We start from the raw sequence: 26,117 nt of genomic DNA on the forward strand, positions 1-26,117 counted from the left end.
TGTTTCTGAGGGTCCTCCAACTTTCAAATTTTTTGTGATGCCAAGAAAACAGAAAAGTGAAGAAAAATTCTAACCTTAGATCTGTTGACAAAATGGGGTTCAGTTATATAGTTATTAGTCATCTGAAGCATAGAACACTGGGTATGGTCAGGAAGACTCAACTTTCTGAGTTCAAATCCAGTCTCAGATACTTATTAGATATGTGACCTTGAGCAAGTCACTTAACCCTCTTTGACTCAGTTTTGTCATCTGTCAAATTAGCTGGAGATGGAAATGGCAAACACCGTAGTATTTCTGCCATGAAAAACCCAAATAGGGTCATGAAGAGTCCTACAATGCTGAAAGATGACAGAACAGAAACAATAAATCACCTGTGCTATGCCAACAAATAGTAGGATCATGAATTTTAATCTGAAGGAATTTTGAGTTTGTCTTATGCCATACCCTCGCTTTATAGAGGTGATAATTGAGGCTCAGGATATTAAGTGATTTGACTAAGGTCACAAAATTGGTAAGTTGAAGAACAGGTCCTTTGATTCCAATGGACTTTCCACATCACCACACTATATAAGGCATTGTGGCGAGGAGTGTGTGTTATAACAGAAAATGTACTGGACATGAGTCATTAGACCTCAGTTTGAAACTGTCTCTGCTACTTAAAAGCCACACAAATATGGACAAATCTCTTAACCTTTCAGCAAATCCTTTTCCTTTTTTCTAAAATACAAAAAAATATTATTTGTCCCAGAACCTCTGGGATATACTTTATAAACTTTAAAATGCTCTGTAAGTGAACTGTTTTTAATAGTATTACTATTATTACTCACACTAAGTGCTTTGTGAGATATAAAGTTAAGTTGGATATGGGTAATACCCTCAAGGAACTTTCACAACATTCAGTCAAAGTAGAAAGTTAAACCAGTCGAGATAATGTATATGAAAGCCCATTGAACAACAGCATATAAGATTTTGTTCATACGTGTAAGGGAGCATTAATGATATAATAAAACTAGAGCATTAGGCACTATTTGAGAATATCCTGTTGTTCAGGGCCCTCCACTGATGTTACCTTATATGTACAAATCCCTCCCCTCTCCCCTCTCCTGTCCTCTCCTCCCTCTTACTCTCCTTTTCCTTCTTCTTTTCCTTCTTCTCTTTCCCCTTCTCCTTTCCCTTCCCCTTCCCCCTTCTCCTTCCTTTTCCCTTTCTCCTCCTTATCCTTCTCTTTCTCCTTCTCCTTCTTCTCCTTTTCCTTTTCCTTCTCCTCCTCCTCTTCTTCCTCCTTCTTTTTCTCTCCCTCTTTCTCTTTTTTCCTGGCTCAGAAAAACTCTAAAACCAAATGACCAGGGCTAGTCAGTGAGGGCTAAGTGACTCGCCAATGGTCACACAAGTAGTAATTGTCTGAGGTCAGATTTGAACCCAACTCCAGACCTGGCTCTCTATCCATTGTACTGTCTGGTTGCCCCTGAAAAAGCACTCTCACTATTTAAATGATTGATTGATAGAATTCTTTCCTTGATATAGTAAAGTATTAAAATAATTAATGAATGGTTTGAAATATATGACCCAGGATCAATTACATTTCATGCATATCTTTTCTCTTGATTGGCAAGGTGAGCTTTGTGATAAATCTGTGGCCTAGAGTTTGAATCATTCAGCTGTAGCGTATGAGAAGAGGTCACAGCCTTCCAAAGAACTAGTAGGCATTTCTGTTTGATTTATTGAAATAAATGCAGTAGCTAGCCATCACTGGGAGTAGCCCAATCTGTCACATCCTGTTCCTCTGATTGAGACCATGCCAGTGACCAATTTGCTGCTGGCTAATTCCAGAGGAAATAGATCAGTGGAGCCAAAAGCCCCGGAGACCCGCCCAGTCAACAGGGACTCCACAGGGCACCTCAGGCCATCATATATAGATTAGAGAACTCTCTTATGGCCTGTGGCATTCAGAATTTGCTTTCTATCTCTCGAGGAATAATTGGCAGGAATTAGCTTTGTTCTGATTGGTGACCTAAATCAGTAATGGATTTTTTTTTTGCATTTTTCTTTAGTTTGAGAATTGCTTTTATAGATTCCTTGAGTTATTTTCTCCTAAAGTTGATTTTATATTTCATCGTGGCTTTGATTATATTTACAAGTCTTTGTTAGTATTCAAGATGTCATAAACCTCCTGGGAAGAGGGTGTTTACATACATTTCCAAGTGCCATTTTGACTGACTTCCTTTGAACTGGATAATTTGAATCCATTTAATTTCACATATATTTATTGAATACCTATTTCGTGCAAGGCTATGGATTTAAAGATGAAAAATATACTATTCTCAAGATGAATCATCCTTAGTGGCTAGGGACTTAAAATCAAATGGAGAGGTTAGCTAAGACATGGGCCAAGTCAACATTGAGAAGCTGACTAGGTGGGTAGGGAATGTTAACTGTCCTCAAATAATTAAAGGACTGCCATTCTAAGAGGAATTAGATTTGTTCAGCTGGTCTCCAGAGGGCAGAGCTAGGAGCAGTAAGTGGAAATTATTAGGCTAGTTTCAGCCAGATGGAAGGAAAAACTTCTTCAACCAGAGCTGTCCAAAAGTGGATTAGGCTCTTGAGAATTAATTGGTTTCTCATGGGATATGGATGATAGAATTAGAAGTAATCTTTATTGAGTTTAATAGTCTTATTTTTAATTTGAGGAAATAGGTGGCCAAATGGTTGTAATTTACTCTTAACAAGACTTTTTTTTTTCATTTTGAAAATAATAAGAAACCTGCTGCTTAAAACTGGGAAATAGAATGTGATCCAGGGAAAGGAAGTAACTTTGTCAAGGCAACACAAATAGTAAATGATAGAGGAAATATTTCAGCCCAGGTCTTCTGACTCCAAACCTTATACATTTCCCTTCTTTCTTAAAATTACATTTTAATTGATATCTTTGGCATTTTCAAGACTACTAAGTTCTCCCTGGATTCCTCTTGGCAACTTTGCATTCTCTTTAGGGCAAACTAAAATGCCACATCTTCTGTGAAGCCTTCCTTGATGTACTGAACTTACTATAATTTTATGTACTTGTATTTTCATAGATCTACAAACTATTTGAGTTTAAAGGTTCTCCTTCATTAAAAGTCTTTAAAAAGAATTTGATGATGGTTTCTCATTTTGGAGTACAGGTTCTTCACTTTTTGTGTCATGGTTTTGTCTGTCAGTCTAGTGAAATTTATTAATCCCCTTCTTGGAATAATAGCTTTAAATTCATAAAATAAAATGCATAGGATTACAAAGGGAACCAATTATATCAAAATATAATCATATATATGTACACACATACATGTATATATATATATATATGTATATATATACACACATAAAGCCTGTGAGTTCAGAGTTTCTAGATTAAGAACCCCTGGACTACATAACCTAGAAGGATGCATTATATACTGGAAAGAACACTAGATTTGGAATTAGAAGGCTCCCACTCTGAAACTCATGGCATATGTGACCTTGGAAAAGTAATTTTCCTAATTTCCCTCACTCATAAAATGAAGGAATTGGGCTCCGTTATCTTTGATGTCCCTTCCAGTTCTAAATCCTTGAATTCTGTAAATCTCAAAGATCTGTTCTAACTCTGGAATTCATAAATATGATAATGCTACTATATGAAAATGTGCAATGAGTAGCTTAAAATGTAATATTGATTGACAGGAAGTTGAGAGGACATTTTCAGTTTAAAAGGAATGAAGGAAAATTTTATTATTGTGGCAACACTTGATTCTGGGTCTTAAAAGATGTATAGAAATTGCATGATTCCTTAAAAGATAGATGGGAATTGGAACATTGTATAATATTTAATTTCCCCACTCTACCTCTATTACCTTACTTGTATAATGAGGAGTTTGGATTGGTAATGATTTAGGTTTCTTCTTCTAAATGTTTGTCGCTTTTACATACATTGTCACACTTGATCCTTCTAACAATCTTGTACTACAAGCTGTTATCTTCATTCTACTCATGGGAAAATAGAGGCCCAGAGGAATGCTGTGGCCCAAGGTCATATAATTAGTAAGGGGGAGGACCAGGACTCAGAGGAAATTAAAAATCTCTAAATCCAACCTACATAATAGTTGAAGGAATTGATTTCCAGATGAATTAAACGTTGAAGGGATTGTAAAAATACGAGAGAAAGAGAAAACCTATCTCTTCCTCTTGATTTCCCTTCACACAAGTATAGAACAACTAAGATTTGAACCCAGGTCGTCTGACCCTTGAATTCAGGGATTCTTTTTTTTTTTTTTTAGTAGATCATGATTCTTCCTTTGTGAGCTCATCACTTTAGATACATGATCTTTAAAACCCTGTGAGAGAATGATTTCCCCCTAAATTTGGATGAAAAGAAAGTATCTGAGATTATGATATGAGTTTCTCCAGACAGGAAGTTCAGGCTACATAATGTGTTTGCTGGCCTGGTTTTGGCTTTTGTCATGGTGTGTTGTACTTACAAGAATAAAATCTATTGAAGAGCTCTTTGGCTCTGTTGGTTCCTCACTCTAAAGGTGTTGTCTGCCCATGAAAACATTTTTTGTCTTCTATTTTTAGTCTCTGACAACTCAACTTCTCCCTAGGAACATACAGAAAAGACAATATATATGAGAGGCTTAGGGGGGGTGAGGGTGGGCTGAGGTAGTCTTCCCTAGAATACACAGGGTTATATCTTCTCTACTTAATTCTGTTCTACTCACTTGATTTTAACAAGGGATATATATGTATCTCTCGATTTTCCTTGCTATCTTCCCAATACCCTCTTGTTTTCTGCCAATAAAATACTTAAAAGGAGATGAAATTCCATTATCTCTTTTGGGCAGGCTCAGGACCACTAGTTCATCACACCACATTGGACTCTTCTACAAGGTTCTCTTTGATCTTCCACAAATAGTCAGGACTCTTAAAATCATGTGCTCTCATAGGAAAGCCTTGAAGTAGGCAGATAGTCTATTTAACTAAGTAATCTTATTATAACAATTTCACATTTATAGGGTAACTACACCCCTTATGAACTCCATTGCATTTTAACTAATGACAATGCCTATTTTTTATTTTAAATTTGAATTTTTTTCATTTTTTATTGTCATGCAAAACACACTTCCATATTGGTCATTGTTGTAAGAGCATACTCATACATAACCAAAGCCCCAAAATAAGACCAAAGATACATTGATGTGAAAGAGGACTCCAACAGTTCCTTCTCTGAGATGGATAGCATTCCCAGTCATAAATCTTTCTGGATTTTCCCAGATCATTGCATTGTTGAGGGTAATGGCTATTCTTTTAACAAATATCATGACTCCTTTATTCCAGATAAGAAAACTGAAGCAAAACTGGTTAAATGAATTACCCTGGCAAAGAAAGTGGGATTTATAATCAGTTCTCACTTTTAAGTCCAGTGTCTGTTTTCCTTCCTTCTTCTTCCTTCCTTCCTTCCTTCCTTCCTTCCTTCCTTCCTTCCTTCCTTCCTTCCTTCCTTCCTTCCTTCCTTCCTTCCTTCCTTCCTTCCTTCCTTCCTTCCTTCCTTCCTTCCTTCCTTCCTTCCTTCCTTCCTTCCTTAAATTAATATGTACCAGTGTAAGTTGATTGTTAAGCTAAGCACTGTTATTGAAGGACTAGTAGTCCCTTGTGAGGATAGATGTCCAAATTGGGAGCCACACAAATGTGTAAGCCAACAGGCCTATCTGAGTCAGTCTTAGGATTTCTTTAGAGGAGAAAAATCCAAGTGATTGAAATGGTAGTGGAAAGCCAGTTATAGGAGTGGCAATTTGGATCTGGATCAAGAAGTGAGATACAGGAAGTATTGGGATAATGAATGTCTGATTCACCCCATATACCCAAGGCTCTAGCCTTCTGTGATGGCTCTGTACATTCCATTTTCTGCCTTGTGCTATTATAGAATGGCCATAGGCTAGGTCCACCATAATCTCCGGATCTACCAATTCTAGTAAGGGACTTGGATTTAGAAACACAGCCTTTTCCACTGCTAACATGATACCTTTTTGCAAACTGGCCAGTTGGGTACTTCTCCTCCAACATTTCTAGCACAATAATTTATATATATATATATATATATATATATATATATATATATATATATATAATTTTTTTAATATGGAACACCACAAATTTGCATATCATCCCAGTGCAGGTGTCATGCTAATCTTCTCTGTGTCTTTCCAATTTTAATATGTGTGCTGCTGAAGTTAGCACAGTAATTGATATTTTTAAGGGGTCAGTGAGGTGGTGGGCACAGTGGATAGAGTGGTGGACCTGCAGTGTTTCTTTCTTTGTTTCTTTGTTTCTTCCTTCCTCCCTCCCTCACTCCCTCCCCCTTCCCTCCCTCTCTTCCTTCCTTCCTTCCTTCCTTCCTTCCTTCCTTCCTTCCTTCCTTCCTTCCTTCCTCTTCCTTCCTTCCTTCCTTCCTTCCTCCCTCCCTTTCTTTCTCTCTCTCTCTCTTTCTCTCTCTCTTTCTCTCTCTCTTTCTCTCTCTCTTCTTTCTTTCTTTTCTTTCTTTCTTTCTTTCTTTCTTTCTTTCTTTCTTTCTTTCTTTCTTTCTTTCTTTCTTTCTTTCTTTCTTTCTTTCTTTCTTTCTTTCTTTCTTTCTTTCTTTCTTTCTTTCTTTCTTTCTTTCTTTTCTTTCTTTCTTTCTTTCTTTCTTTCTTTCTTTCTTTCTTTCTTTCCTTATTTGTTTATTACATTAAAGTTACCGGGTATTTCCCTTCTTCCCTCCCTCCCTTCACTGCCCTTGAAAAGAGAAATCATTTGACAAAAAATGTACATGAAAATTTTGTCTTGTTAATTTATATTTATCAAGTCTTCCTCTACATGTGGACATATGGAAGTTATTCTTCAGACAATATTTCTCTTGGTCTATATAATCTCTTGATTCTATTCATTTCACTCTCCATAATTTCATGTAGGTCTTTCCATGTTTTAAAAAATTAACCAGCTTGACATTTCTTATAGTGAGTAGTATTCCATCACAATCATATGCCATAACTTGTTTAGCAATTCCCCAATTGATGGACATCCTTTCATTGTCTTAATTCTTTCATTGAAAAATTGTGGTTGAGAAAATCTCTAATTTTGTAAATTTGTTTTACATTCAAAATTCCTAGTCTGTTCAATAAGTGTCCAAAATATGATCCAATTCATCATTCAATTCAACAAATATTTATTAAATATTTACTTATGTAGGTAGGACACCATGTAGTACACTGAAAGTAAGAAGCAGGGTGTGATGCCATAAAATTTGGCTCCTGCCCTCATGAAACTTACAGGATATTTATACTAGCAGAGGTGGCAATATAATATATAATATTGCTAATCCTTTTGGGGTTTGTAGCCTTTCTTCATGGAAATTTATTTTAACTGGTTAATTTTGCTATTTCTTGAAAGATTATGATTCAGATGCCATGAGCAGCTCGTATGAATCATATGATGAAGAAGAAGAAGATGGCAAAGGGAAGAAGACACGACACCAGTGGCCATCAGATGAAGCCTCCATGGACCTTGTGAAAGATGCTAAAATCTGTGCATTCCTCTTAAGGAAGAAACGGTTTGGACAGTGGACCAAGCTGCTTTGTGTCATCAAGGACACCAAATTACTGGTAAGGCTATTAGAATGAATAGTTTTAAGTAAAATCTACTCAAGTATGTAGCCAAATTCAGGCACACTTTCCATTGCTTGCATATTTAGAGTCAATATTCACTTTGACAAGGCGGAGAAAATCAAGGTGTTGAGATATTGGATGACTTCTCGACAGCTCTATTTCATGCAAGTAAGCCCCAAAATTTATGTGCAAATTGAACTTTTGCTTGTTGAATTAGATTTTAAATTAAATTCCATTCCTGTTGATTCAACAAACATTAAGAACTGACTGCATCACAAATTAAGAATAGAACTCATCTTTTTATAGTGGAGTTGAAGCAACTTTCTGGTTTCATTTCTTCTTATTAGATGTGTGACCATGAACCATTCTCTTCCCCTCTCTGCACCTTGATTTTCTCATCCATAAAATTGGAACACTAACATTTGGGCTGCTACAGTACAAAAGTAATTATGAAGAAAGTTCCTTATGAATCTTAAAGTGCTATATAAATTTCATCTATTATCATCTGCTCAGATCCCTTCCTTTTACAGATGAGTATGTATGCCCAGAGACTTGAAGTAGGTCACCCAAGGTCACACAGTTAGTGGAAAACATAGAACCTAAGACTCTTAATACTTTCTTTATCCCTGGTAATTACTTTCCTAAAAGTGCAATTATTATTGATAGGAAAAAGAAAAGAATCCTTTTTCATTTCCAATCCCTATGAACACTATCAGTTTTATAAATCTGCCTTTTAAAAATATTGGGGGGCAGCTAGGTAGCATAGTGGATAGAGAGAGCCAGATTTAGAGATGAGAGGTCCTGGGTTCAAATCTGGATGCCAACCCTTCCTAGCTGTGTGACACTGAGCAAGTTACTTAATCTCATTCGTCTAGTCCTTACTGCTCTTTTGCTTTGGAATGGATGTTTAATATCAATTCTAAAACAGAAGGTAAGGGTTTAAAAAAATCAGCTCTGTGATATGTGAAGATACACCTCTCAGATCATTGTGGTTCTCAACAGCACAGCTTCTTAAATACTATTCATCTTTTTCCAAATGCCTTTGGTTTGGGGATATTTGTATGTTTCTGTCAATGTGATATTGCTATTCCAAACCAGCATGATTCAGCAATGTGTTATTGCCAAATCTACTGGCCTTTGGCAGTACTCATCCTTCTTCACCATTTTTTCCTGACATTTAACACCATGGACCATTCTCTTCTGGAAGTTTTCTTCTCTTTTGCCTTTTATGACACTATACTATTTATCATGTTTCTCTCCCTACTTTTTTGATTGCGCCTTCTTGTTTTCTTTGCTTATGACTCAGCATAGATACCTTCTCAAGTTCCTTTCCTTTACCTTTTTTCTCTTCTCTCTGCTCCCTGATTTGATGATTGCATCGATGGCTTCGATGATCATCTCTCTGGTCAATAACAGTCAAATGTATATCTTTATTTCAGCCTCTCATCCACATCAGGCCCTTTTTTATGATGTCCAGACCAGTGCTTCATGGCTCTCTCTGTGTCCCATGTCCTCCCCACAAATTCAACATATCCAAAATTTAACTCCTCTACTTCCTCTCCAAATTTATGACCTCCCAAAGTCCTATTACGAAGAATCTCAGAGTTCCAATGGCCTTTGGAGGCCATCCTGTATAGGAATGCATTCCATTTTTCAGATGAGATGTTTTTCTCTAATCCTTCCCTGAAGTTGTCTGGTGAGGTGGAACCCATGACTTCCTGAGACAGCTTTTTGAATAGCTCTTGTTGTTAGAAAAAAAAAATCTCTTATTTTGAGCTTAAATCTGTGTTGCATCTCTGAATCTTCCTTCCATTGCTCTTGATCTGTTGATCCAGGGTTATCATCTTTTGTGGAATTTTTTAGACTCTAAAACTTTGGAAAGCATTGGACTCTTCCCTCCTTTTCCCAGGCCCCCTCCAAAAGCATGTGAACTCCTTGAGGCCAAAGGCCTCAGCGTCTTTATGTCCCTAGCACTTGGCATCATGCCTAAAAAATAGTAATTAATATTATTTTTAAAACTCTTACTTCTTTTCTTAGTAACAACTCTTAAGACAGAAGGGCAAGGGCTAGAGAAATGGGATAAATAACTTGCCCAGGGTCACACAGGTAGGATGGGTCTAAGATCAGATTCAAACCCAAGTCCTCCAGGCCTGGCACTCTATCTGCTGTGCCACTTAGCTGCTCCTATAATGAATTCTTATTGAACTAAACCCTTACAAATTCCAGATCATGAGCAGATTGAAGAAAGAACTCCTAATTCAAAGTGATTAGAGAGATGGGTCATTTATCATTTCCATTTTCACTATGATGCATATTTTTCCACAGAAACAGAATTATTACATGCTATTTCCCCCCTTGCTTTCAAGGTTGAGGCTTACCTTGTCAATGCTCAAAAATATAGGAGCTACACATGGCCTGATCCCAGTACTGATTTTCATGAGAGCATTGATTTGTTCCATTTATCATCTGGACCAGTTCATCCTTCTCTAGGCAAACTGGTACCCCCCCCCCCCATCCTTTCTAGGGGCTGAATCATTTGGAGACACCCAGTTTGCATAACCCAGTGCAGCTCAAAACTCCTTAGGTCAAGCAATATGCCAGCCTTAGCATCCCCAGTAGCTAGAATTATAGGTGTGAGATACCATGCCTGGCTATTTTCTCTTTTCTTATTCTTATTGGACCATCCCTTGTTGATCTTCATTTCTGAATAAATCTCTTCTCCAACTTAAATTCACTGAACCACCCTTTGTAATAATATTAATGATGGGGGGGGGGGGGAGAAGAATTTCAAAATCTAACCAAGCCATGAACTGCATCTGGAAATATATGCCATGTACCATGACTATAGTCCCGCACCTCTGCAAGGGAGGTAATGCACTCTATTTTAACAAGCCTAAAATGAGAACTTCTGAGTTCTCTTCTGAAATGAGCAATGGTATTCTTCTATGCCAAGTCATGCAAGCAGGGCATGAAGTGCCTGGAGGCTTTGAAGAGGAACAGGATCTGAAGGGAAATTCCTTTCTGCCTTTGAAAGCTAACTGCTGAGTTTTCTAGACAGGGAGAGGGTAAGAGAGTAAAAAATGAAAGGAAATGGAAAGGAAGATATATGGGGTTTGTTCAAAATACTGTTTTCTTTAAGAAGAACTCCTATTTCCACATTTACTTAGTGCTTTAGAGTTGGCAAAGTTTCTTCCTCCCACTTTGTGAAAAATAAATTAGATAAATATAATTATTCCCATTTATGAGATGAACAAATCGATCTTGAAAGAGATGAAGGGACTAGTTCTTAATCCTGTTGATACATGGTAGAGCCAGGTTCAGTGGTAAATCTTCAGTCTCCATGGCCTGAGCATCCTTCACCATTCCACAGAAGAAAGCTTTTTTGTTGTTCAATCATTTCAGTTGCATCTTATGCTGTGTTTTATGATTCGATTTGGGGTTTTCTTGGCAAAGATATTGGAGTGATTTGCCATTTTCTTTCCCCCTTATTTGACAGATGAAGAAATTGAGACAAATAGGATTAAGTGAATTGCCTAGATTTGAACTCAGGAAGATGAGTCTTCCTGATTTCCTAGTGCAGTGCATTATCCACTGCATCACCTACTCAAATAAACCAAGTCCTTAGACTACTGATGACTTTTCTTGAGCACCTAATTTTAAAGACTAGTTGAGCCCTCTGCATCAAAGTATCTGAAAATAAGCCTTTGCATTTGTTTTTCCCTAATTATGATTTGAAAAATAATTCTTATCTCATCTAAACATAATTTGTATGTCATTCTTAGATGTTATGAGTATCCCGAATAGCATTTTAGAGCTGGAAGGGACTTCAGAGATCATGTAGACCAAACCCTTCTTTTACAGACAGGGAAACAGTGGTCCAGGGTACAGTCATTTGACAGTAAGGTAAAGAATTAATTGTTTATCTCAATGTTTGAGTTTTCATTATGAGATACTTTTAAAAATGTTATGCTAAACTTATCAGGTCTTTGCTTTTCCTTGTAATTAAATTTCTTATTCAGTTTTTTAAAACAGTAAGGATGCATATTTTTGCCACATGTGTGGCCTGAATTGCTTCCAAGTGTAGTTGTGCCAGTATGATGCCATGGGGATTTATAAAAATAAATAGTAAAAAGGCAACAGGGGGGGAGAGGGGACAGAAACTTAATGGATGTTCACATGAAATCTGTTGTCTGTCTGATTAATTGCCCGTGAAGACTTAAGGAAGTTTATATAAATATCTTTAAATTCCTTATCAATTAAAAAACAAAATCAAATGTAATTTAAAAGGGAGGTTTTCAAATTTAGCCAGATATCTAGTTTAAATGTATCAGCTATGGTTGTTTTGTACTCTAACATGAAAATGTAAATTGTAGTTTACATTAGCACATTCTTATTAATTGTTAGAATTTTATAATTTATTTTAAAATATTGAGTCTCTTTTTCCTCCTTGGTGAGCTAAGATGTTCCACTAGAATTGTCATAATCTCAAAGATACCACCAAGCTCTAATTTTCTACAGCTGCCTTGTGTTTTAAGATTCCTTCCACCTCTGACATTTTTCTGGGTGTGAAGAGCTCTTCGAGCTCTAATAATTTTTTCTAAGGCCCCTTGCATTGCTAAATTTCTGTATTCGTAGAAACCTGACATCTTATACTCTCTACAGGGTTCTACAGTTGTTTGAAAATAGATTGCTTTTTTCTGATTCCTTTCTGTATAACATTCATTTTCTCTCTTTTGTTTCCAGCCCATTCTTATATTCACCAAAAATATTTTAGCCTGGTAAGACACCTATCTGCTAGTGATTATTTATCATTCTATATTTTTTTAAAGGAAAAGACCCATCAATTATAACAAATTTTGAAGTTGAAAAAAATATTGTGATCTTTCATAACCATGCCAGTCAAAATTAATGAAAACCTTTTGCAACCCCTCAAGAGAATACAAACATAATCATTCATTTTTTATTCTTTTCTCTACTTTTTTAAATTTCCAATTTTTTAAATTTAATTAAAATTTTTTTTGAATTGAAAAATTTTATTTAATTAGTTACTTTAGAATATTTTCCCATGGTTACATGATTTATGTTCTCCACTCCATCCCTCCCCCCCCCATAGCCAGTGAGCAATTCCACTGAGTTTTACATGTGCCATTGAACTAGACCCATTTCCATATTATTATTAATATTTTCACTAGGATGATCATTTAGAGTCTACATCCCCAATCATATCCCCATCTACCCATGTGATGAAGTAGTTCAAACATAATCATTTAGATGAAGATGCAACTCTAGAAGTTTTAAAGAAAATGGCTCTTTAAGGAAAAGAGATTTGATGTTGTATCAATCTTTTTTTAAACCCCTGACCTTCTGTCTTAGAATCAGTACTAAGTATGGGTTCCAAAGTAGGGATAGGGAATTTGGTACAAGGTTACAGAGGTAGGAGATATCTGAGTCCAGATTTAAAGCCAGGACCTTTTGTCTCTATAGCCTTAGCCTTTAAACTTCCCTGATTCAGTATGTCTTGAACATTCTGATGGCAAATCTGTTGGTCTAGCAAGTATAGTTCTAGCCAATTATTTTTTGTATCAGAAAATTTTTATTAGAAGTATCAATGCTTATAATTTTGATCTTCTATTTAAATAAAGTATACAAATGATTCATAGAGATTTCTGTAGCTTATGTGTAAGTATTTCCAATTTCCCTGGACCAGTGGCATTCCACTCAGTCTGGTGCCAAGGAAAGATACCATGCTGAAAGCCTCTATTTGCTCTTTCTATGGATCCATTGTGTGAAAGTAAGGAGAAGGAGTGGGTTGGCTAGAACTGGGCCAAATAAAACCTACCTGGAGCCAGGGAGAGAAGGGTTTGCTCATTTCCAGTTATATATAAGGTCACTGAGAGATGGCACTTTGAGTGCCCCTCAAACTGTGGATTGCTAAAAATACCAAATTCTGGAAATGGCTCAGAGACACTGGCTAGTGACAGCATCATTAGGTTATGATATCTGGGATAGTGATCCTCTTACTATGCTGTAATGGTGGATCCACATGGAAATGGAAATTTATTATCTTTGTGTCACATTGGTGATGTCTGATCATTCTCTCTTGAAAAAATATGGAATTGCAGGATCTCAGCGTTGAGAGACCCCAGAGCTCTCCTAATCCAAATCATCTCTGAGCAGCCATTCTGTCTATGATGTCCCTGGCATGCTTAAAGATGTTACTTTGCTACTTCTGTTTTTCTGAATTGTCTTCCACTCTCCTGCTCTTCCCTCACTCCCCCATCTCCCAATATTACTCTACCATGAGAAAAAGCTTGGGGCAGCTAAGTGGCTCCATGGATAATGTGCCAGATCTGGAATTAGGAGGACCTGCATTCAAACTTGACCTCAGACACTTCCTATCTGCGTGTGACCCTGGGCAAGTCATTTAACTCCCTTTGCCTAGGCTTTCCCCTTCTGGCTTAGAATTGTTACTAATTGTTAAGGGTTACAAAAAGTAGAAGAATCTTAAGCTTCCCTTACTAGTTTTGAGTGATTAGGTATTTATTAAGCACTTCCTCTGTGCCAGGCACATATACTGTCATCATCATCATCATCATCATCATCATCATAGCTTATATATACATATATGTTCATAGATATACATATATACATGCATGTTTACAGATATACATATATGTGTGCATATGTATTTTATTCATTTATTTGCTCATTTATTTATTTGCTCATTTACTTATTTATTTATTCATTCATTCATTTATTTATCTCATTTGATTTTAACAACAACCCTAGGAGGCAGGTGCCATTATTCTCTCCATTTTACAGATAAAGAAACTGAGTCAAATGGAAGCTAAAAGATCACACAGTAAGTCTCTGAGATTTGAACTCAGGTTTTCCTGACTTTCAGTCTAATATGTTGCATAGATCAAGAAAACACCAGGAACCAGCAGAGTCAAAGACCTTATTCCTTCTTCTGCCTCATCAAAATTATTCAAATTATTATCCTTCTCCCCATTGTTGTATGTTTCACTTTAAGGTTTGCAAAATGCTTTGGATATGCTAACTCATTTGATTCTTAACAACAAGCCAGTAAGGTAGATGCTATCATTATTCCTATTTTACAGATGAGGAAACTGAGGCTGTGAGTGATCAAGTCAATTGCCACAGGTCAAACAATGAGTCAGGATTTGAACTCAGGTTTCCCTGACTCCATCTCCTATATTTTGTTATAATTATTGTAATTATTATTTTGGACTGGACTTGTTATTTCAGTATTATAAAGAACCTCCCAATGAGGCAACTCCTTTTTACCAAGACAGGTCATCACCTACTCTGAAACATATATTCTTAGAAAACATCCAGTGATAGCAAGAAATTAAGTAATTTGACTAGGATTCACATGTACAGCATGTATCAGAGGTAGGACTTGACCCCAGTACCTCCTTACTTTAAAGCCTCCCTTCTGAGATGCACTACACCAGTGGTGGTACACTCAAAAAGAAACATTCCTATGGGTTACATATTGACTTAGAAAACCACAAATTCACATTGTCTATGTTGTATTTTATTTGTTTTGTCATACATTTCCCAATTATATTTTAGGTATTCTATTTTCTCTTTTATTATCTGGACAATTTATATATTTTTTGTAAGTATTCACCCATTTCAGTTATATTGTCAGATATATCGACATAAAATTGGGTCAAATACCTCCTAACAATTGCTTTAATTTTCACTTCATTGGTGATGCATTCTCCCTTTTCATTTTTGATACTGGCAATTAATTCCCTCTTACATTTTAATCCAGTTCCTGTGGGCACAATATAATTTTGTGACTGCCTCAAATTTGACCCCATTTCATGCTGAATTATAGTAAGTCCAAATACATTATCATTGTATATGTCTGGGCTTAGTTTGAACAAATATCACCAGATCTAGCCATGTGACTTCTAGGATCATGGGATTTAAATTTGGAAGGAACTGTAGAGATTGTCTGAAGCCCAGAGCATTTAAGCTCCTTGCTGTGGTTCCCAAAGCTAGTTAGTGATGGAGATGAGGTTGAGTCTCAGTCTCCTGACTCCAAATTCAGGGCTCTTTCTGCTGTCACCCTGCCTCAATTATCTGTACGCTCAGTTTCCCCTCCCCCAAGTGATTTAGGCATTTAGAAAAGAATTCCTAATGTGTCATAAGAACAAATACCCAATGCCCATTAAATTGCTAATCTCTTTTCCAGCATAAACTTCTACTTTGGATATCCAGGCTGAGTAATTACTTATCCAGATGCCTTGAGAATCACCTCTTCTTCATCTTACTTGGTTTTATCATTTATTTAGTCATTGACTTAAATATTAAGGGTCCACTTTGTGTAGAACTATGCTGGGAACTGGCAGCGCTAGAGGGATAAAACATGAGCCCTGATCTCATGGAACCCCTAATCTCATGGAACTTCTTGTCAAATGGGAGAGAAGAAATAAGCAGATCAGTGAAATATGCCACACTACATAGTTTATACAGTGAGGAAGAGTGAAAAGTACTGAATCTAAATTAAGATCTCAGTTCAAATTCCAGCTTTTCTATTTACTGCAGCAGAGATTGAAATTCTCAAGAGATTGTATTTTTTTTCCAACCCTTGCCTTCTGTCTTAGAATCAGTTCTGTGTATTGGTCCCAAGGCAGAAGAGTGGTAAGGGCTAGGCAATGGGGGTCAAGTGACTTGCCCAGGGCCACTCAGCTAGGGAATTCCTGAGGTCAGATTTGAATCCAGGACCTCCTGTCTCTAGGTCTTACTCTCAGTCTATTGAGCCACCCAACTGCCCCCAAAAGACAATATTTCTTAATTTTAAAATTATTTATTAATTGACTTGTCAAGACATCCTAACCTGGTCAGTTGACTTTCTTCACAATCCAAAACGGCAAAAGGAGGAGAAATTCATACTCCATGTGAGCTCACCATTCAGTCACTCTCCTGCACATCCCAAGACATCTCTGATTGGTAAATAGCCACTGAGGAGGTGGACTTAGAAGGCTCAACTCTTCCCTTTTTACTTCATCACACGAGGGATGTGTCCTTAATGGAACTCAAAAGACCCTAGCACAAGGTGCCATATGGCCAGACCACCTTACTTTAAGTCAGTTCAACATAGGCTGCTTAGCCCTCTCTTAATCAGGGTTCACCATAGCTTGTCAGCCATGCCCTTAATCCTCTTTTCCTTAATAAAACAAAAGATCCAGGGGCAGTTGGGTGTCTCAGTGGTTGAGAGTCAGGGCTAAAGCCTGGAGGTTCTGACTTCAAATCTGGCCTCAGACACTTCCCAGCTGTGTGACCCTGGAGAAGTCACTCAATCCCAATTGCCTAGCCCTTCCCACTCTTCTGCCTTGGAACCAATATTTAGTATTGATTCTAAGGTGGAAGGCAAAGGTTTTGGGGAAAAAAAAAGACAAGAGATGCTATCCCATTTTCATAGCCTGGGAGATGAACCATGTATAGCTTCATCTTAGAATCAGGTTATTTGACCCTTTCTTTTAGGGAAGTTTAAGGGGAAAAAATACTTCACAATTCAGTATTAATTTCCCATACTGCCTTTAGGTTCTTAGCCAGTTAGTCAATAAGCATTTATCACACTCCTACTATGTGCCAGGCATTGTGCCAAGCACTGGGGAGACCAATAAAAGAAAAGATAATCCTTTCCTTTGAGGAGCTTGCAGTCTAATGGCAGAGATAATATGCACCAAACTTCATAGCCAATAAATAAGAAATAGTCAACAGAAGTAAGAGGACTGGGAAGAGTCTTCCTGTAGAACTTAGGATTTTAATTGAGACTTGAAGGAAACCAAAGAAGTTGGAAGGCAGAGCTGATAAGGAAGAACATTCCACCCAACTTCCTTATCTATAAGAAAGAAGGGATTGACTTTTAAGTTTTTTTCCCAGTTCTAAGTATGTGTCTCATCAATGTTGTTTCTCAAGTTTTCTTTTGTTCTTCTTATTTAAAATCCTTACCTTACATCTTAGAACCAATACTCTTTATTGGTTCCAAAACAGAAGAGTGGTTAAGGGTTAGGCAATGAGGGGTAAGTACCTTGCCTTGGGTCACAGAGCTAGGAAGTGTCCGAGGTAAAATTTGAACTCACAACCTCCCATCTCCAATGCTATTTCTCAATCTACTAAGCCAACTAGCTTCTTCATCTCTAAGTAGAAGGGACTGACCTCTATACTATCCTATCAGTGCTGCTTTACAATGTTTCTTAAAAGAATATCAAAACCTGTGTTGTATGGTTCTTATTCAATACAGTGCTACAAAAGTTCCAAGGACCAGCAGCCTCACATGGAACTGCCACTCCATGGATGTAGCATCACCTATATCCCCAAAGATAGCAAGAAGAAGAAGCATGAGCTGAAAATCACACATCAAGGCACTGATGCCCTTGTCCTAGCTGTTCAGAGCAAAGAACAAGCAGAGCAGTGGCTCAAGGTAAGATGGACTGTTTTCTTAAGAAACATTACAGTTTTCATGCTCTTCCTCAAGATTTAATGCTGTGTACACTATATTTAACTTATGTTCAATTTGATTCACATTTACTATTTGTCTACTTTGTGCCAGGTTCAGTGCTAAGCACCAGAGATAGAAATGAGAAAAAAGGACCGTCTCTGCTCCCAAAGTGCTTAGGAAATCTAATCCTGGAATTAGGATATCTTGTATAAAGAGCAAAGGACATCCCTGAAACTTTTGGAGGTTGCCCTGCTAATTTCAGAACCTTTAAGCAAGTAGAAGGTGGCCTCTGGTTTTTTGGAGGGGTTCTTCTATGGAAGAACCTTGTTTTCCAGGAACAAGGATGGTACATAATTGGGGGGGGGGGAAGGGAAGGTTTGATTTTAAACCAATAGAAGGATTATTACTACTGACCAAAGTCCAGGTATTATTTGGGTCCAGGGTGCTTTTTAGCCTTTGGTCCTCTAGCTCTGTGTTGGCAAACTTATGGCACTTGTTCCAGAGGGAGTTGCTCCCCTTCCTTTCTCCATACGTACCTGAGGACATTTCTCTCATCACCTGCCCCTCTGCTCAGCAGCCCAAAGGGAGCACTTCCTCCCTCCCCTCTCTAGGGTAAGGTTGGGGGCTCACGTGCAGCATGATGATTGCAGTTTGGGCACTCAGTCTCCAAAATATTCACCATCACTGGGATAGCTTTACCTTCTGATATTGTCAGAGATATTTATATGTGAAGGCACTTAATTGATCTGGAATCTCTATTTTTCTCCCTACCCTTTTTTTCCCCTTTTATCCCTTCCTTCCTTCTTCCTCACCTTCAAAATATATGAATACTATTCCATCATTCCTATTAGTCTAGATTAAGAGACAAATATAAATGTGACTGAGCTTAAAAATAAACTAAGGTGTTAAGAATCAAGCATTTCCATTAAAATGAAAGAAAAAATGCAGCTAAAGCCAGGTAGGTATGTTTGTAGTTGCCCCCTTTTTCAGGTTTCTCTGCTTGTTGCCATCAAATATATGAACATTTCGTACCTGAAAGTCCTTATTTGCCACATAGTGTGACCACATATTGTGTGATTGGTTAAATTTTTTTTTAACTCTTACCTTCTGTCTTAGAATTAATACCAAAATTCCAAAGCAGAAGACCAGAAAAGGCTAGGCAATTGGGATTAAATTATTTGCTTAGGGTCAAACAACTAGAAAGTGTCTGACACCAGATTTGAGCCCAGGACATTCCATGTCCATGCTTGGCTCTCTCTCCATTGATCCACCTAGCTGCCCTATAATAGCTAATTTTTTATCCTACTGAGAGAGGAACACATGATCATCTGTTTAGAAACTGGAAGGGATATGATAGGTCATTTATACCCACCTCCTGAGTGTCTGAATTGGTATAGATAATGGGGAGCCATAGTTTTTGGTGGTTAGAAAATAGCTCCACTTGCCTGAAATATAGACTAAATAAAAGAGAAATAACACGAGATAAGATTGGGGCAGGCTGGGTGGTACAGTGGATAGAACACTAGACCTGGAGCCAGGGAGACTCACCTTTCTGAATTCAAATATGGTCTTGAACACTTACTAGCTGTGTGACCTTATTTGCTTCAGTTTTCTCACCTGTAAAATGAACTGGTGAAAGAATTGGCAAATCACTTTAGTATTTTTGCCAAAAAAATCTCAGATAGAGTCATGAGGAGTTGGACAAAATTGAAAAGACTAAAGAACATGAGATAGAGTCATGGAAGGCAGGATGGAGTTACATCAGGGAGGACCTCTACTCTAATGCTCTAATAAAGAGTATATTCCATTTTATGTAGGTTATAGAGAGCCATGGAAGGTTTTTGAGCAGAGGTATCAGGTTATCAAAGAGCGATGTCTTTTTTTTAAAGGTGCCCTTGGGAAGCATTGTGAAGAATAAATTGGAAAGGGGGATAGCATGGAGCCAGGAATACTAGGAATTCCTGTCAGGCTTGTTCTTAGGGGAAGTGAAGGCTGGTGGTTCTCTTAAGTTCAGGAGTTTTGAGTTACATTAAGACTAAATCTAATTGGGTATCCACACTAAGTGTAGCCCCAATATAGTGAGACCCTAAGAATGGGGGTCCACCAGGCTGTCGAAGGAGGGACAAATGGGCATAGATGGGGGAAAAAAGCCAACATTAGCAGTTGAAAGCTTCCATGATAGTCACCTGTTTTGATCTTGTAGGATCTGAATAAGGAAAGAGATGGAGCAGAGATGAAATGGATCAAAAGTGAGGGATCTAATTTAGGAGGAAGAATCAATAGGTTATGGCAACTGCTACCCTGCAGAAGCCTGACTAGAAATGAGCCTATGTGAAGGGGAATGTGGTAAAATAAACCAGGACAGGTATGTTAGAATCAGATTTCCAAACACTTGAGATTCCTACGTGATAAATTTGTATTTTATCTAATAACAACAGAGCCAAAAATGGATATCTCATTTGAGACTCAACAGCCTTTCTGACGAAGAGGTGCCAAGTGACATTAGAACATCATTGAATTTATAGCTAGAATGGAGAATAGAATTCTTTCATTTTGAAGCTCAGGGTAACATGAGCCACTGATCCCCATTTTACAAGCCTTAGAGAATTTATGTGTCTTGGTTATTATTGCACAGACTTTTGTGTCAGAAGTAGGATTGGAACCCAAGTCTTTCTGATTCCAAAAGTAGCCTCTCTTCACTTTATTGAGCTATAGACCAATTTCGTTCACCCCTATAATTTATTTAAAGTCCAATCCATCTTTTTTTTAATCATTTTTCACTCACCCAAGTACTAGCTTGCTAAATATATAATGGGTTTAATAAAAAAACAAATAAACTAATAGAATGTTCTTCTATTGGATCATGAAGCCTTGTGACTTAAATAGCATTAACCCAAAGACTTGAAGAGAAAACTTAAGAAAAAGCCTTACGGCCTTATTCCCCAGGGAAGAAGTTTTTCTCTTTTTAGCTCCCCAGATGAGAGTTTATTATAGGCCTCAGGCACAGTACTAATTGTAGGATGTTGAACAAATTTCTGAATGAGTATTAATGATTTCTAAGAATGTTCTTTTCCATTTTTTTAATCCTTCTGAAGAAGGAACAAATTATTTTACCTTTCTAAGGAATTTCAGTGGATTTTGCCATCTTGTTTTAATGTGCACTATGAGGGCAGAGTGCTCTTGATCCTAAACCTCTATTTCTTCATTTTTGAAATGAAAGGGGAGCTCCAAGACCTTTTCCAGCCCTAATTCTAGCTTTGTAATGATACTATAAATAGCTTCTATTACCAGATAACTAGATGGTAGAGGGAGGAAGAGTACTGGACTTGGCTGGGCAGGATGTTTTGTTGTTGTTCAGTATTTTCACTCATGTCTGACTTTCTAAGACCCAATTTGAGGATTTTTTGGCAAAAATATTGGACTGGTTTGCTATTTCCTTCTGCAGCTCATTTTACAGGTGAGCAAACTGAGGCAAATCGGAGTAAGTGACTTGCCCAGGTTCACACAACTAGCAAGTATCTGAGATTGGATTTGAACACCAAAAGATGAGTCTTCCTGACTCCAGTCCAGCACTATATACTGTGCTCCTGGCTTCCCAGAAGGGCCAAAAAGTCCTTTCATTTTGAGGTCCAGTCATTTTACTACAGTAGCATAGTAAGTCATAGATTTAGGACTTAAACTGTCTTCTTTCTCTTTTGTTATTATGTGAAATGTTTTTCTTAATTGCAAATTTCAGAGTTAAAAAGGAATTTTCATTGTTATACTTGGTTTCCCTAACTTCCTTCAAGATCCAGATTCTACCTCCTGCAGGAAGCGTTTGCTAGTTTCTCGAGCTACTTATGCCTTTCCTTTTCAGATTATCTTCTATGTACTCTGTATATTATTAAGGATTTACTGTGTGCCAAGTACTATGCTAAGCCCTGGTGGTGAAAAGAAAGGCAGCATCAGCCTCTTCCCCTCCCAGAAGCTTTTATTCCAAAGAGGAGAGAGACAAAATGTAAATACGCAGGTATATAAAATAAGAATGGGGCAAGTACTACAAAAAACTCCTTCCCACCAGCTTTTTAGGACTAATTCAGTGGGAGATGGGAAAAGACCTTGGGACATACAGCAAGGCCAACTGGGCAATAGACTGAGTTTCCTCCATAATACGTGATCCAGGAGGAAATAATAAACTATATGCATAAAGCAGCTTCCTATTTTAATTAATTATTCTGGCTAATCAGATACTAAGTTCACTTGTTCTCCTTTAGCAGGTAGAAATAAGTTTTATCTACACTCTAGATTTCATTGCCCTCCATGGGTTTGTCACCCCACTCCAATTATGGCTCTGCCTGAAAGGATATTGTGAAGGAAATAGAATTTTAGTTAATTGAAAGTTCCATTAAGTCAAAGTCTAATTTATTTAGAGAAACATTAAGCCTTATAATATAATTAAAAAAATAAAAACCATTGTTCCAGTTCAGTGGATGCCAGTTGTATACAAAGCACCATGCTATTTTTATGTATTTTTTAGAAAATACATAAATAACAACCTAATGGCATAATTGACGCCAAACAGTATATAGGGACTGGATAGGGATTGAATCAGTGACTTCATACAATAACACAGTCATTGTTGTTGGTGTTCAGTCATTTTCAGTTCTGTCTGATTGTGACCCCATTGTGGGTTTTCTTGACAAAGATATTGGAGTGGTTTGCCATTTTCTTCTCCAGCTCATTTCACAGATGAGGAAACTGAGTCAAACAGGATTAAGTTACTTTACAGGGTCATATAGTAAGTATCTGAGTCTGATTTTGAACTCAGGAAGATGAGTCTTCCTGAGTCTAGGCCCAATACTCTATCCACTATGGCGCCATCTTGTTGTCCACTTTCACTGGTATAGGGAACTCTTATTTGAATAAATTCCCTCTACCAACACAGGCTGGCACCTTCTCTGCAACTCATATTCTAAAAGAATTGCTTATACTCCTAAGAGATGAAGTCACTTCCCCAGGACCACACAGTCATATGTGAGAATCAAACCCATTTTTTCTTGGCTTCAAGGTCATCTGCCCATCCTCTTTAAGCTGCTTGTTGTAATAATAAATGACATTTATATCATACTTTAATGATGAAAAAGCACTTAATTTAACCCGGTAATTGATAATTTTTAAAGTATCTACTATGTAGATTGACCAATTGATTTCACCTACTATGTGTGAGATATTGTGCTGGCAATTGAGGATATTAATAGAATAAAGTAAATGCATCTATTAAGCATGTACTATGGGCAGACATTGTTTTGTATGATGGGGGATACAAAAAAAGTTAAAATCATTTTATTAAGCATTAATTATTCTAAGAGGGAAGGTAAGAATTATAAAAAAAAGAAAGAAAAAGAATATAACCTCTATCTTCTTATCTATTCTTTTAAGGTTCTTGTTTTGTGAACTGACATTTGTATGAATAGTAAAAGAATAAAAAAAAAGTTTTTCAAACCTTGAAATTCTGAAATTAATCAATGGCAGCCTGCAAAAAAAGATTTATTGAAAACAGCCATACTCTGATCCTTGTGGTGTTCCATGATGCAATGGGAAGGTACTAGACTGAGCTTGTTGGGCCACTAATTAGATTTGTGACCTTGGGCCAGTCCCTTCTTGCTTGGACTGCTTCTTCATCAGTAACATAACGTGGTGGTTCTAGATGTTGTTTTTATATTCCATGATTCTATCACAATAATTTTCACCCCTTTCCCTTCTTTATCATAAAGCTACACAATCAAAAATACCTATAATTTTAGAGAATTAACATAATATCATTGAAAAAGCAATAACATTTTACTCAGAAGACCTGACTGCTACTTATGCTTCAGTAGCCTTGGACAAGTCATTTCCTCTGCTTGGCTTCTGTTTTTCCCCTATGAAATAAGTGTTTTGAATCACATGATTTCTGAGAACCCTTCTGTGCCTATGTCCATTTGCTCTTTGAGAAAATCCAAGATCAATGCAAAATGATGTTTAAGGAATCTAATTTTTATTAAATTTTTCATAAGCATCATAATTCAAAAACCACATAAGACTATTTAAGTGATATGATTCACAATGTGAGTGATATAGGAAAAAAGGAAGAGAGATCCCTTGGGACCAGAATAGTTAAAGAAGGCTTAACAGAGGACTTTAAGGATTTAGGTTAAGCAGAGACAGGTATAATAACCATAAAAATTTTAGTAATGATAATAATAATATGTCAAATGCAATTATAATCAGGCCTTGATTTCTTGAAAGATTCATTAGTGTTTGCTGAATGCAATAAAAAGTACCAATGACTTGAGATAAGTACGTTTTATTTGTAGTTCTGTAATTAATTGGGAACATGGTATGTATGACTGAAAATTATACCAGGTAAAAGGAACCTAGAGAACCTAGAGCCTATGGTACTGGGATGAAGGATTGGCTGATTGGCTAACTGTCAGATAGAGAAAGATCAGACTTGTATTCCTTGGCCCTAAAGGATAAAATGAGCAACAGTAGGTAGATATTACACAAAGCCAAATTGTAGCTTGATTAATTTAATTTTATTCAAATGAAAAGATGTTCATTAACCACCTGAAATATTCAGAGCAATGTAGGATGCCTACAAAAAGTAATGAGGTCTCCCATCCCTAGAATTTTGCAAACAAAAGATGAATGATCTTCTATTGAGAGATTTCTTCTGAGTGGATTTGCCTAGCTGGACCTAGGAGATTGGACCCAGGCCTTTTTGTGATAGTAAGAAGGATTTGGGACAGCGAGGTGGCACAAACTTAGAGTTTGGATAGAGTGCTGGACCTGGAGTCAGGAAGATTAATCTTTTTTGCCTCAGTTTCTTCATCTGTAAATTAAACTGGAGAAGGAAATGATAAACCACTATAGTATCTTAGCCAAAATAGCCCTAAATGGGGTCACAACTAAAATGAGGATAACAATATCAAAGAAAGAGAGTGGAGATGACATAATAAGGATCAGGCATTATCCTAGAATGCAGAGCTAGAAAGGACATTAGAGATCATTTAGTCCAGTTTATCTCATTTTAAATATATAAATACTGAAACTCAGAGAGGTGATGAGTTGGCTCAAGACCATGTAGATAAGTTGTAGAGTTAGTAGTAGAGTAGTTCTGCCTCCAAATCTGAGCATAATGGCAATATCACACTGAATTTCAAATTCCCAAGCATATTTCACAACTCATTTAACTGATTGTGAAATTCTTAATGAATTGGCCTTTTCTACTGTTCTATCTACTTTTATTCTGGTTTTAGACACATATCCGTCAGATTATTAATGCTGTACGGGAAAAGACCAACAAATCTGGCTAATGGAAGAACATTGTTTGGTTTCCATTTCCTTTTTGACATACAGGAAACTCCTAGACATGATTTATGGTAAAACTAATAAAAGCTCTCATATCATAGGGCTTTATGGTTGACAAAGTGCCTTTTTCAAAACAATCCTGTGAGGGAGATTATGCAGAATGATTATTCCCAGTTGATGGATGAGGAAACTGAGAGTCTGAGAAGTCAATTAACTTGCCCAAGAATTCTACAGATAGCATCAGAATAAGGGTTGAGACTTTGCTACTCTCTACAATATACCTTATCTGCTGTAAAAGAGAGCTGGCTGCTGGCTTTTGCTTACCCTAACCTTTTGCATCATCCACATTCCATCTTTTACTAAAAACCTCTTAGAAGTAAGTCCTTCCATAATTTGATCTCTCTTCTTTCCCATAATTGTTATAGTTGGCTCACATAAGTTCTGCTTATGAGGTCTTTGTGTTATACACTAATTATTCTGTTGTCTTTCTTTCTCCTTGCTTCCTTGCTTCCTTCCTTCTTTTCTCCCTTGCTTCCTTGCTTCCTTGCTTCCTTCCTTCCTTCCTTCCTTCCTTCCTTCCTTCCTTCCTTCCTTCCTTCCTTCCTTCCTTCCTTCTTTCCTTCCTTTTCTCCCTTTCTCTCTTTCTTTCCTTCTTT

The 26,117-nt window shown here is 37.1% G+C and overlaps 1 protein-coding gene and 1 non-coding gene across 6 annotated transcripts in view; one reads left to right on the forward strand and one right to left on the reverse strand.

Moving 5' to 3' along the window:
• AFAP1 (actin filament associated protein 1) overlaps window positions 1–26,117 on the forward strand; it is a 231,405-nt gene that overhangs the window by 104,754 nt on the left and 100,534 nt on the right. For all 5 annotated transcript variants that reach the window (XM_007496781.3, XM_001364753.4, XM_056802392.1 and 2 more), the window contains 2 exons: window positions 7,432–7,643; window positions 17,932–18,111. In XM_007496781.3, coding sequence (XP_007496843.1) covers window positions 7,432–7,643; window positions 17,932–18,111 — 392 coding nt within the window. The remainder of the gene's footprint in view (window positions 1–7,431; window positions 7,644–17,931; window positions 18,112–26,117) is intronic.
• LOC130455327 (U6 spliceosomal RNA) lies at window positions 6,139–6,243 on the reverse strand. The gene has a single exon (XR_008913241.1). It is a non-coding gene; the product is annotated as a U6 spliceosomal RNA (small nuclear RNA).

Source organism: Monodelphis domestica, chromosome 6 (assembly GCF_027887165.1).
Source record: "Monodelphis domestica isolate mMonDom1 chromosome 6, mMonDom1.pri, whole genome shotgun sequence".
Classification (NCBI taxonomy): domain Eukaryota; kingdom Metazoa; phylum Chordata; class Mammalia; order Didelphimorphia; family Didelphidae; genus Monodelphis; species Monodelphis domestica.